The following is a 13,942-nucleotide window of genomic DNA, read 5'->3' as shown; positions in this document are numbered from 1 at the left end:
GGTTAGGTGCCTGCAGCTTGCCACTGAAGTCGTGGGGTTGAAGGTCGCCAGTTGCACTCGGGGATAAAACCCTGGTCTGCTGCGCCAAAAATTCCTTCGACCCCCAGTCACCTATCCTGCCCAGCATTAACCGTGATTTACTCCCTCTGGAATCTTGTGGGGCCGGGGCCAAGGGGCTGCTAGGGTGGCGGTTCCACCTTTGCCACATACACTCTCTCCTCATTTTCTCTCACTACATTTTCTCTCTTTTCATTCTCTCCCATCATACTTTCTCTCTCATTCTACTTTCTCTCTCCTCATCCTCTCTCGTCATTTTCTTTCTCCCCATCACTCTCTTTCATCATTTTTTCTTATAACACTTTTTTTCTCAGCATGCTTTCTCTCTCATTATACGTTTTCTCTCCTCAATCTCTCTTATCACACACTCTCTCCTCATTTTCTCTCACCATACTTTCTCTCTCCTTATTCTCTCTCATCATATTTTTCTCTCCCATCACACTCTCTTTCATCTTTTTTTTCATCACACTTTCTCTCTCAACTTTTCCCATTACACACTCTCTTTCCTCATTTTCTCTCATCACATTTTATATCTCTTTATTCTCTCCTATCATATTTTCTCTCTCCTCTTCCTCTCTCACCATACTTTCTCCCATCACACTATGTTTATTCATTTTCTCTCATCACACTTTCTCTCTCTTTATTTTTTCCTATCATATTTTCTCTCTCATCATACTTTCTCTCTCATCATTCTCTCTCATCATATTTTTCTCTCACATTTAACTTTATCTGACATCTAATTTTTTCTCTTATGTTTTTCTAAGGATAAAAAAGAAATTTATATTCATCCCGATAAAAAATATTAACTAACCAAACATTATTTTTAAGAATGATACTCATGCTCACACCCATTCTCATTCCACAATACTATGATTTTCATTCCCATTCTGATTCCTAGGTAAGAATCAAACGTCACCTAAAGTTTCAATCATAATAAAATCTTCTTTCTTCTTTCCACCTTTTTCCATTCACATCTCTAACCGATCTTAAAGTAGAAAACTCACATTTATATATATTTTGTAAACAAAACTTAGAAAACCTAGCGTTATCAAACTCTTCTCTCTGGTTATTTCAGATTCGATTGATTATTTTGAGCCCTTTTCAGTTTCTATCCATTTGTTAAAACCCAATAAATGTTTGTAGATTCTCCGTTTCATATTCTCCATCGCAGAATATGAAACTACGTGACTCTAATCTCTTATTTACGAAGTATTAATTTAGAATTATTTTTAATTTTTATCTATTGTGTTGATTTATTTCTTTGATTTGAATTATTTTTTTAGGAAAATTGTCTTAAAATTCCCCATCACAACTTCAACATTGCATATATTCCTCATGTATAAAAAAAAAACTTTATTTCAACTCCCTAATCATAATGGACATCTATTTATCTAATTATCTCTCATATTTTAACATGACAATTACATGTAAAATTAAAATTATATTTAAAAATTTTAAGATAATTTACCGTTATTTTGATTATAGATAAATATATTTATACGATCCAAAAATAAATGTACAATGTTTTAGACGTCCTATCTATCAAATTAAATCTGAATAGGTGACTTTTTAGGAGTGTTGATAATTTAATGGAGATATAATAATTTTTATTTTATCTAAATAGAAAAAAAAAAACTAATTAATAATTAATCATAAATAAATTAAAATTTCAACTATTATAGTTATTTTATTATTTAATGCTCTTAAATTTGTTTCCTTTTATCACCTTCGAATTCAAAACCCTGCCAGTAAACCTGCCCAAGACTGATATTCTTAGATTTTACCAGGACGAATTGACTTTCTTAGATTTTTCTCCCCACCATAAATAGACGCCAAACTGTTAATCCTTTCATCTAGTGCCAATGGTCGCCACCGCCGTCTTCCGCCGATGTCTCCAACTCATCGTCTTCGCTGCTGCAGCCGCCTGTTCGCTCGCCAACAGCAACTTCATCAACAAAACCTGTGAAGTCGCCTACAGCCAAGACTTCTGCTTCTCCATGCTCATTTCCGACCGCCGGAGCATCAACGCCTCCACCGCGCCTGAGCTCGCCTACATCGCGCTCGACATCGACGCCACCGCCGACATTTCCTCCACCGTTGGAGTGTTACAACAGATTGCCGACAAGAACCAGGGCACGGATCTGGAGGCGGCGCTGAACCAGTGCATAATGATTTACAACAACGCCGGCGGGGATCTCGAGGACGCACGCGACGCCGTCGGCAGCAAGGAATACAGCAATGCCGATGCTTTGATCGACTCTGCCGCCACTTCGCCTGATGGCTGCCAAAATATGTTCGACGATGTGGAGATGCCGGCGCCGGTGGCGGAGAAAGGGGAGTGGCTAGGCGAGAGAATTGACGTCTGCTCTGCCCTTGTGAAGGCGCTGTTTAATCAATAGTTCGAATTTCGGTATTTATCTATTTGAATAATTATTGTCGATCCATCTAAAATGGATTAGGCTTCGTTGAATTATTGAATTTGATAAAAATAAATAAATTAATGAAAAAAAGACTTCGGAGGAGTCACATATATTTTTCTCATGTTAACGCAATACCATTTTCTTTACGTGATTATATTATAAGCAGATTATTATAATTTTTTTAATTAAATGAAAAAAGTAATATTAAAGAAAGAAAGTATGACGGGTTAAAGATCAAGTTCTTTCTTACAAGAGTTATCATAGAAATGAATTCTAACTTGAGTATAATTCCGAAAATAAATGAGAAAAGTCCAACTCATTAAAATGAATAAGAGATGATGGTGCCCTCTCTAGATTGTGCATCGAGCATAGGCATGTAAATGAGAAAAGTCTAAGTTAGCCATGTCCAACCTTATTTATTTATGTAGCAATCTTGTTCAAGCTTATTTGTTAAGAATTTTATTGAGCTCAAGCCGAGTTCCAATTTGTTGTGGCTATAAAAATCTACCACTTGATAGATCTAATAATGAAGCTTTCTCTTATATGGATGGACTTTGATAAATCAACACGTGTCAAAGGGTGTCATCAGAACGAGTTCTCTATGATACTTAAGTTATCATGGGATCGTCCCCTCGGGGCGGTGCGATGGTTAAGGTATGGGGTGTTGCCACATGAGGTCTTGGGGTCGAAATTCGGCGTGACTGAACATAACCTCCCCCATATCTTGGCCATTTGCACTAATGATTAGTAGTCACCCGTGATTTACCTCCTCCGTGTTGGCCTAGGGACGGGTTGACGGAGGCGCTGGAGACGAGCGAATCGTCTTTTGCCACATAAGTTATCATGGGATCATGAAAAGATGGGAAAAAAAACAAGGATTAAGATTTCATTCCACTATTAATTGTGTTATTGATAGAGAATCATGCTCTCAAACCCTAATTTATTATTAAAACTCGAGGTTATGGTTCTTCAGTGATACAACAAATAAGGTAGGACCCAAAGAGTGGGGTCGAAGTCAAGGAGATCAGTTGATGTGGCGGTCAAAGTCAAGGATGGGTCAACGATCGAGGGTAACCATGCTACTCGAGTTCCTCTCATGAATACGGTGTTGGATTTTGAGGGATGTCTAAGGTAAATTATTTTATGGTTTTTACTAATTATTTGATAAATATATATATTCACTATTTGAGTACACATTCTCTATGTGTTTGATTGGATCTTAAACTCACGTACTGAATTCTACGATACAATTCAAAGCACGAGAGAACTTGTGATTGGATCACAACTTGTAAGTATCTCTACATGCACAATTATGAATGTATTGGAATATTCCCTAGTCGATAATTGATGTGTTCGGACATTATCGATTCTGATAGACTAATACTGGTTATACTCCTTGGTTCGGCCAAGTAGCTATTTTCTCACAGACTGGAGATTTTGGGATGTCGAGAGTTAAACGTGGTTGCTAGTTATCGTAACTAGTTCATTGGAGTGACCTCCTGTAAGTGTAATATACGACAATTAAATAATAAGGTTAAATGGACGAATAACCTTAACAGAATATTTTCAAAATTTTTAGAAATTTTGTGGGAATTTTTCTGGAGCTCGTACGACGGGTTTGAGGGGATGAATCGACGGGTTCGGATAAAGCCTGTTTGGGATATCCATTCAAGTGGGACTTAATTGAGATTATGACTTACGGTTTAATCAAATAACCCTAAATTTAAATAAGCCCTTAATCTCCGAACCTGACTTAAGCCCTGCAAATCCTGATCCTTTCTTCCCCTTCTTCCTCTCGTTCTCTCTCGCGGACGAATAGAAGATGACAGGAGTACCTTCGGCGATCGTCGGTGTTGCCTGAGGAGGAAGCCGCTTGAGCTCAGATCCGATCGACGCCTTTCATCTCTGGGCTGTAGACATTCGCGTCTCCTCACGTCGACTGCCGACACCACTGGATCGAGCTAGATCCACCGATCGTCGACGTAAGGAGGCATTTAGGGCTCCAAGGGTAAGCAACTGAACCTTCTTCTTTCTATTTCCATCGACGCGTGCCCTAGCACAGTCATCGATTCCTTCTTTTCTCTCTGGTTGTCGCTAATCTTGGAGGTAAGGGCTCTGTCCTAATCTTGATTTGGGAGTGTTTGTGTTCAAAGGTGGAAGATTGCTTGTTTTCGGCCACCATACCACTGTCAGCTAGTAGCTTGCATCGAAGAGATTCCAGCAGGTGTTGTGTCCTGTGGATCTGGAATTGTGTACTGTGGGGTGTTCTTGGTTCCGGCAGCCACTCCATCCAGTAGCTCACCTTGTCCAGCATCAACAGCAGCTGAGCTTGAGGTATGGTGTAAGGAATTTGAAACATGTTGTAGATGATTGCTAGATGTGTTAGCAAGAATTGTTAACATAGGTATATGTATTGAATTGAATGTTTATTGTGTGTAAATTTATTTAGGTTTGGATTTCTTATCTAATGGATGATTAGGGATTAGGTAACTAACCCTAATTAACCGTTAGATTTAATTTAGGTAGATTGATGTTTGTGTCGATTAGGGTTTCCCTAAATTAGTTTTTGGAGATAATATATATATATATTGATCGATGCAGGACTCTGATTTGAGACGAGTGTCTCGAAATCAGATTTGGCTTGATACTATCTTCTATTTGAGGCGGACACCTTTTGACTTATCTTTGATAATGTCTTTATGATATGTGTAGTATGTATAACTAGTGGTAATTGGTAGGTTTATCATTTCCCTGGTTTTACACTACAAGAAAAAAGCCTAACAACAACGGTTTTTCACCGTTGTCGTAGCCCCTTTAGAACTGTTGTTAAAGGCCGTGTTGTTAAAAGGGGTGTCCAAAGATAACAGTTTTTAACCGTTATCTTTGAAGGCAAAGACAACATTTTTACAATGGTGAAAAACTGTTGTCTTTTCCTTCAAAGACAACAGTTTTTCAATGTTGTCTTTGAGCGTCTACCTTTAATAACAGGGTCTTCAACAACAGTTTAAACTATCTACGACAACGGTGAAAAACCGTTGTCTTTTTTAGATAAAAAATAAAAAAAAATTAATACACAATTTTCCAATATTATAAATCATTCAAAATATTAAATTTCAAAATAAAATTCAATATACAATTTTCTAACATTCAAAGACAATATCCATAACATTCTGAAGAAATTTCATAAGCAACCAACAAAATTTCATAGGCAACCAACAAAATGATAACACTATTAAAACAAAGGTAGAACAATATAACACGAGATTTTCTACTTAGATGTCGATGAAGAGGAGGGATTGCAGCTCCTAGTGCTCCTAAATTTGTTAAAGTCTCTCCATTTTTTTAGCTTGTCGGTATTCTTCCCAATACTCTTGAGGACACCTATTCGAATAAAGATATATATTACAAATTAGAAACTAAGTTGTACACGTGATTCTAATTTCACTGCATAAATGTTACATAACCATAAAAACCATTTGATATAGTCATCTAACAGAAGTGCAAAACGATCTATGTAACATAAATGGTAACCTCTTGAAACAATATGGTGGCTCTTAAATTTCTTATTAAGCAGAATTTTCATTCTATGTCACTACATACAAAGGTTCTATTATACACCATGCAAACATTATTTTTCCTAATGATCAAGCAACATTAATTCTAAAAGGTACAATCTAATGCAAACGTTCCCACACACTCCATATGATGCTAAGGAATAAGTCATACATTAAATTCTAAAAGGGACCATTAAAGGAAAGAATGCCTTAAATAAAAATGAATCCAGAAAGTTATCATAGGCTTTGGATTAATACTTTAAGTTTACATTGATCATGAGCTAAATCATAAAAAGAGAAGTGGAGTGGCATATTACATCAGTTGACTTTTTAATCTTTAATTTAAGTTTCACCTTTTAAAGAAACAAGTCTATTTCTTCCTCTTGGAATCTCAAGATCTATTATATCATCAAGCTGATGCATAGGATACCAATTTAGATGTTAACATCTTATAAAGTATATTCCTCATTAAATTTGTGTCCTCACCTTAAGAAAATCTGGAATATACTATTTTAAAGTCATGAACACGTTAAGGTTTTCACCAACTATAGTAGGAATGGCTACAGTAATTACCTGAAACATCATAAATCGTTAGTTTTGAAGGCAGAGTAGAGAGATGTCATGCAACTTTTAGAAATCAATGCAACATAATCTTAAATAATAACATTATAGCAGGATAAAGATGCTAAAAAGAGCAGTAGATTGAAACTAAAAAAACCACCAAAGAGTCTTTAATATGTACAAAATACCTTTTAGCTTCATGTTGAATACAAAGTGAACATAATCGAATGAATCGAAATGCAAATATTACAAATGTAAGTTAACAAAAAAAAAACTAAGAAATGATAAAGTAACTGGAATTTAATCTAACTTACGATTTAATTCTAGATTTGGAGAAGTAAGAAGTGTAAGCTTTTCTAGATCACCATGTACAGAAACTGAAATATTAATAGGGTCATTACTTGTCAACACATGATGTTCCTAAGAGGAAGAAATGAACTTTAGAAATAAGATCAAAGAACAAATACATTAACTGCAAGCATAGAATATGCGTGGGTGATTAAACCAGCCTGCGGAGTTGTGACAGAAGCAGGCACCCAGCTATTGAAGTGAGTGACTCTGGCTGATAGCTTTTCTCCGGACCATTTCTCTGGGCAATGAAAAAATGGAAGAGTTTGATTATTTCTATGTGTGCCACTGTTCAACTGAAATTCCCATGCATCATTGTAGGGGTGTTACTGTTAGCAGAGGTTCGAGAAAGAAAATCCACAGAACTGCTACTTTTACCTGCATAAATAAGGAGATCATAGTTTGAATCGAGTGCAAAGAATAAGCAATCTCAATATTAGAGGAAATGTTTCAAGATACATTGAGATACAAATGATATTGAAAATAACAGAAAAGATAGACTTGAATTTACAAGTTAAATGTTGTGTTGATATTTCCCTATTCTGGTTGATTATGACGTGTTTCCTTTCTCAATTTTCTTTCAACTAATCATGAACAAGTTAAAATATATCCAAGTTTTTCCTGGTATTTCCCTATTCTAGTTGATTCATACCTAAAGAATATAATCCGTTGAAACCGGACGGTATGACTCTTTCAAGTCTGATAGTTTCCTTATAGAACTGTTTCTTTCTAATGGCATTAGCTAGCAGTGACTTGTCAATAAAAACAAACATAAAATTATAAACAAAGCAGAACGAAGACATAAGATGAGTGAGAACTCCAATAGTTCAGAAACATGATTGATAAACCTGCAATTTTGAGAAATAGTATATTTGGCATGCTAAGCTGACAGACCAGGCAAAAATACTGCTAAGTTTGCAACATCAAGTGGCCCTCTAACATCATTCACAGTTGAAGTAGCACTTGATATGAGGAGATTCTTCCCTCGACTCTAGTTAGTAGCTACAAAACCAAGATGGGCACATTATGGTTCAAATTATGTAATAAAATATAAGCAAATAAATACAGGCGATTTGCATAGCATTCTAAAAAAAATACAAGCAAATAAATACATACGATTTGCATAGCATTCTAAAAAAAATACAAGCATATATTCCATAGTATCCTATTATTATATTGAATATTAAACAACAACAGAAAACAATTCCGAATCACCGAATATATAAAGCCATAAATATATCAACCCCAATGTCTAGTAAACTTTAGTGTTATGCATTAAAGTCATTACAGATACGACCCAATAATTTGAGAGGATGTAAACCAATATCAATCCATGAGATTCCATACATATTGAGAAATTTCATATCACGACATCATACCATAACCAAATAGGGTTGTATGCGTTTATACAAATAGTCAATGGAGGTGCAATGTCTAACTCAAATTGCTAGGTCAACATGAGTATAGAGGATAATGAAGAGTATGAATATCAGGATAAGTTAAGAGAACTGTGTATGAAATAAATATCAAGTTAAATAAAGAGTATGAATATCAGATATTTTGTCAACCGAGTTTCCATCGACCTCATATTGTAAAATAATAGATCAACAAAGTCTGAAACTTTTAGCTTCGAGATTTGCACCATTGTTTTGTAATTTTATTTCGAGTTGATCAGCACACGCAACACATCTCATTCTGTTTGCTGACCAACATACAAAACTCTCCATGACATATTAATATACAGCCTATTTTAGTTAATTTAAGTCTTATTTCAATCTAAAATGTTTTTAGATGGATATACATGATTATTGGCACTAAATACAAAGAACAATAAGGGGTAAAGAAAATATACAGGAGGCAATTTAAACTAGATTTACTCTAGCCTTGGCCGCACATAAACATATCACTGAAGTAATAAAAAAAAAATGCAAATATTATGTGATTGAGTCATTGCATAATCCATATGTGACAAAACATACATATACAATCTATATTAAGAAATTTATTTAACATTAGTCGTGAGTATATTAAATAAAATTTAAATGATTATTTAGAATATAGAATGCAATCAGAATAACAATCAATTAGAAAAAAGGTTATATCTACTGTATGATGAATGAAAGAAAAAAATATAATGTGCACACACACATGGGAAAATGTCATGTTAGCATGTAATAAAATATAAGTTATCCAACAAGGAAACAAAGAAGATTTACTACACCTTTGCATCTGAAAGGATCTTTCTTCTTACATGAGAATCAGCTATAAGATGAGAATACGCTAAAAGGTCACAAACACACAAAAATTATGAATTGTATTAAAAGAAGAAAAAAAAGGCTTTGTCAAGTTAAGAAAAAAAATGTATTTATTTAGATCTAAAGTTGCAGCAAATACTTCTTCATGTTAAGAGCTATTGTTGATAATAAATAACGCTCTAACTTATGTGCATGATGTTCCTTGAATTATGCACAGAGAAATCCAACCTGTTGTATCCTTTATAGATAAAGTGATTGTTTGTCCTCTAATGTACATTATGTAGATTCATTCATAATGGACATTCCAATGGTGGCAACTAAATTTCTCACCGAAAACAACTTTTGTAGCTCATTCCTACTAGGGAAAGGAATAATTTTTTTCTTTTAAAAGACAATGTGACATTATCAATAAGATGCTACTTTACATGCAAGGACAACTTTTGTAGCTCATTCCTATGAGGGAAAGGATTATTTTTTCTGACTCTAGGCAATGCCTCACTTCCTTGCATGATTCCCACCACTGCATTTCTATGTTTGAAATTTTATTTATTCCTCAAATATATATGAACGTATACTACAAAATGAGAAAACCATTTAGACAATCTAAGAAACTAAAAGTAAATTTGAATTCCTTTTTAGAAAATTAAAATTACAGGACTTCTTATAGTGCCTTTTTAGGAACCATAATTTTTTTTTGTCCAACAAAATTTGGTCATCCAACTAAGAGAAAAGAAAGTAAATAAGAAAAAAAATAATAAACACATATTGACAGATGCTAGGGACCATACCAGGGACTTGGTTAACTCTTCATTTTCAAGTCCATAAATAGCACAAATTTCTAATAGTTTTGGCAAACAAGCATATTCTTTTACTGCAAGAGAGCTATACAAGGAAGAGTGGATGAAGGAAGTTCATCATTCTTTAAAATTATGTTACCATGGAAAAGCTATGCAACCTGTGTGCTCTTTCATGCTGAGACAATCATTTGGGTGGGCCCCAGGATCCTTGTTGGAAGACCTGTAAAAATGTTTATCATCAAATGTCTGCCTAAGGTTCTTATATTGGTCATTATCGAAGTGTCATAAATAACAATAAGAACAACAAATAAAAATCAGGAGAACCCCCAAAAGATATGACAAATCACTAATAGCGAGCTTACATTCTATAGAGAAAAAACTCGCCGACATAGCTCAAGCTCTCCGATGATGACCCCTACAACAACTCCCCTTGCCCCTCGATGTGGAAAATCATACCATCTATTCTGAAATTGCAGATAACTATCCAAAAACTCAAGCAACGCATCGTTCCTCGCCACTAAAAAACAAGTAAAATGCTTACAAAACAGAATATGGAATCGGCATGAGGGTTTTAACTAAAGGACTAATGGATACAATATCCCATTTTGGAAGACAAAGTGACCAAGCTTCTGAGAACTAGGATCCCAGCCTTCTCTCCAGAAATCCTTAGGCCTTATCTTAAGTATCCTGGATAGTTCATTATTAAGGAGATCAACAACCATCTGCGACTCGATCGTGTCCAGCCCACCGGCATCAGCGCTGAGGCCGCAAGCAATTGCCTCATCGTGGGGCAAATAGGCGAAGAAGTTGCCTCCATCACCGCGCTTCTCCTTAGATCTAGATCATGAGGATGAAGATGAAGAATTCCTCAGGGTGGTGGTGAGGGATGGAGGAAGGTTGTCGCCAGTGGATATCGATGGATTTGTTGATGAAGATGATAAGGAGGAGGAGGAGGAGACTATGATCAGAATGGAATCCCTAATCAACGCCCTAAGCCCTTAGTGTCCTCTTCCAGGATTAAGAAGAGGAGACAACAAAAGAAGCGCAGATTCATTCCGCCTTCCTCTTATAGGATGAAGAAGAGCTCGTCGAGGAAGTTGGGGGGATTCTGGTGGCAGCAAGGTGGCGGTAGAGGAGGAATGCTTAGGGATCAAGAAGAGATTAAGAAAGAAAAACACGAAGTAAGTGAAGAGATCATAGGTTGGACGAAATGCTTAGGGATCGAGAACGTAAAGGGGGCGGCGGAATGCGGCGGCAAAAAATTTCGGAGAGAGGGAAAGAAAAAACGCAGCGGCAAAAACTTGTAAAGGGGAAAAGCGGCGAAAGAAAAAAAACAACGGTATTCAACAACACTTAATAGACAACGATTCTCAAAAACTGTTGTCGTAATCCCAAAAAAAGCGCACATAGACAACAGTTTTCAAAAACTGTTGTCATAGCCTTTAAAAACTGTAGTCATAGCCCCAAAAAAAGCATAAATAGACAACAGTTTTTAAAATAGGCCAAAAAAATTGCTAAAAGACAATGGTTTTTGTTAAAACCGTTGTTAAAAGAAAAAAAAACAACAATTTGGTATAAAACCGTTGTCGTTTGAGTGTTGTTAAATGAGGATTTTCTTGTAGTGTTAGCTTATTTGATATCAGTTACATATTTCTACTGTTAGCTGCTATACATTAGACTTGTATGATCTTATTTCTTGTCATGCGTATCTATGTTCATAGAGACAGATATATATGGTGCTTCTGTATACTGAATTAGTTGCTAGACATGTTTGATATGTGTTCTTGGATTCATGTTGCTTATATCATTGTTATATATGCGTTTACCTTTTTGGCACTTATATTATGGATGAGGATATGTTTAGGATTGACATGTTGTAGCATCATGCACCATCCTGCATGATTGCATGCTGGGCGATTGTCGACTCTATTATTGTTAAACACGTCGCCGGCTACATGGCCTGCACACATAGTGACCACTGCATGGGTAGTGGCACAACACTCAGAGTGTGTATAGTTTGCTCTGTCAGGCTCCGCTGGTCCACTCATGGTTAGTGTGATTGCAGTGTGGTAGCGGGCAGATATCCCTCCCCGTGACATCATACCGGGAGATGAGAGCATTGCACTCCATTACTATATTTGAGGTAGGAGGATATGTGTACTTCGACAGCATCCCGTTCACTCGGTCACTCAGGAGCAGTGATGGCAGAGTGCACAGTTGTCATAGCCCTACCCACTCGGTCTCACCATCGCGTGTGAGATGACTGACTATCGTCAAGGGTGATCATGTCATATTGCATCATATGCACAGATTGCATTTATTGTATTTGATTGTTGCATATTGGATGTGCATTTTAGTGACTGCATATGATTGATATGCATACAGGATACATTCTTATTTGGCCTGACTAACTTTTCTTGTTGTATGTTCACAGTCATATATTCAAATAGGACTTGCTAGTGAGTACAGTTTATTTCAATTATGCATTTCTTATTATTGTTCAGGAGACTATATTACATTGTATATTGTTGGTTACTACAGTTTATTTAGTTATGCATTCCTCAATATTGTTTAGGAGACTGTACTATAGGTTATTGTTGGTAGTTATATGTTACTATACATATCTACTGGTTACCTGCAGAGTTCTTTGAACTCACCCCGTTGATATTACCATTTCAGGTTGATGTTGTCAGGAGGTTCCAGTCGCTAGTCCCCCACTTCTTGTCGTGATGGATTTTAGATTTTGACTTTATAGCTCCTTGTTGAGTTTTGTTATACTGTGGGTTGTGTGATTGTATTTGTGGACTTTATGTCAAGCATTTGGGTTCGCTACTCTTGTTTTCTGTTGCGGTATTTTCATTACTTCGTAAATTTTATTTTTTCGTTGTAGTGGAGTAGGTTTACATATATCTGAGATGTTTTCTATATCGTCTTTTCTTTTAGTAATATTTGTTGTCAGTCGGAGGCTACATTATGAACTGCGTGGATTGATTATAAACTGCATGAATTATTTTCTTATTCTGTTTGGTATATAGTTTCGGCCGTGTGGACCGAGTATATTGATATATGTATCTTGGGATTCATATTGTCACCGGTACAGGGGAGATGCTGCCGGATTTTTGTCTGGCAGGGACTCCTCGGGGCGTGATAATATTTTTTGGTATCAGAGCGAGGTTTTCACGAGTTTTGAGAGTTTATCTGGGGATTTTTGGATTGTACGGATTTCCGTCGATTTTTCAATTCGAAATTCTGAGGTATATTTGACGAGGTTCTATTTGGGGACTAAGCAGTGACAAGACATCTCTAGATGGTAAATAGGTAAATTAGATAATTTTATAGTTCTCACACCTATAGTGATATCTGGGTAACATATTTTTAATAGATATGACACATACACGTGTTCCAGTGCCGAGACATGGATGACCATGTAAGAGGGCGATAGATTCTCCAGTGATAGAGTCTCTAGAGAGGTTTGCTGGGGTCGAGCCTATTAGTCAGGGACAGGCTCCTCAGGGTATTATGGGCACGTCGGGTCCTCAGATTCCGATGGTTCCTACTTCAGAGGTACATACCTCGACTGTACCACCAGTGGTACCAACTTTAGTATACCCGAAACCCCCTCTAGCCGTGTCTGGTACTGCATACTCGGCACCACAGATACCTGTGTCGGTTACTACATACTCGGCACCCGTACTAGCAGTACCGGTTGTTTCTTACCCGATACCGCCCACCGTACCTTCAGTCGCCCCTACTTATATCTAACCAGCAGTACCTACCCCGGTTTATGCAGCAGCACTAGGGATACCTCTTTCGGCCTATCCAGCAGTACCACCCATAGGATCAGCCCCAATGGTTCTGTCTAGTTCCGCAGTGATCCCTACTGATATGTTTGTGGCACGAGCACGGATCCCAGCCTTGGTAGAGTCGGTGAAAAGTCGATTCACATATTT

The 13,942-nt window shown here is 36.6% G+C and overlaps 1 protein-coding gene and 1 long non-coding RNA gene across 2 annotated transcripts; one reads left to right on the top strand and one right to left on the bottom strand.

Moving 5' to 3' along the window:
- The first annotated feature begins 1,919 nt into the window (after nucleotides 1–1,919).
- Nucleotides 1,920–2,456, top strand: LOC122033806. Its single transcript, XM_042592966.1, has one exon. It carries the CDS (start codon nucleotides 1,920–1,922, stop codon nucleotides 2,454–2,456), a length of 537 nt encoding a protein of 178 aa, XP_042448900.1.
- A 7,610-nt stretch (nucleotides 2,457–10,066) lies between these two features.
- LOC122033682 lies at nucleotides 10,067–10,659 on the bottom strand. The gene is made up of 3 exons (XR_006126619.1): nucleotides 10,355–10,659; nucleotides 10,151–10,212; nucleotides 10,067–10,077 (listed from the first exon to the last, which is right to left on the bottom strand). It is a non-coding gene; the product is annotated as an uncharacterized LOC122033682 (long non-coding RNA).
- Nucleotides 10,660–13,942: the final 3,283 nt, after the last annotated feature.

This window comes from Zingiber officinale, chromosome 11B, assembly GCF_018446385.1.
Source record: "Zingiber officinale cultivar Zhangliang chromosome 11B, Zo_v1.1, whole genome shotgun sequence".
NCBI lineage: Eukaryota > Viridiplantae > Streptophyta > Magnoliopsida > Zingiberales > Zingiberaceae > Zingiber > Zingiber officinale.
The sequence above is the reverse complement of the archived record's forward strand: the minus strand, read 5'-3'. Positions and strand labels throughout refer to the sequence as shown.

Bases quoted from the DNA above. Each gene is read 5' to 3' on its own strand.
- LOC122033806 (XM_042592966.1), top strand. From the start codon at position 1,920: ATGGTCGCCACCGCCGTCTTCCGCCGATGTCTCCAACTCATCGTCTTC.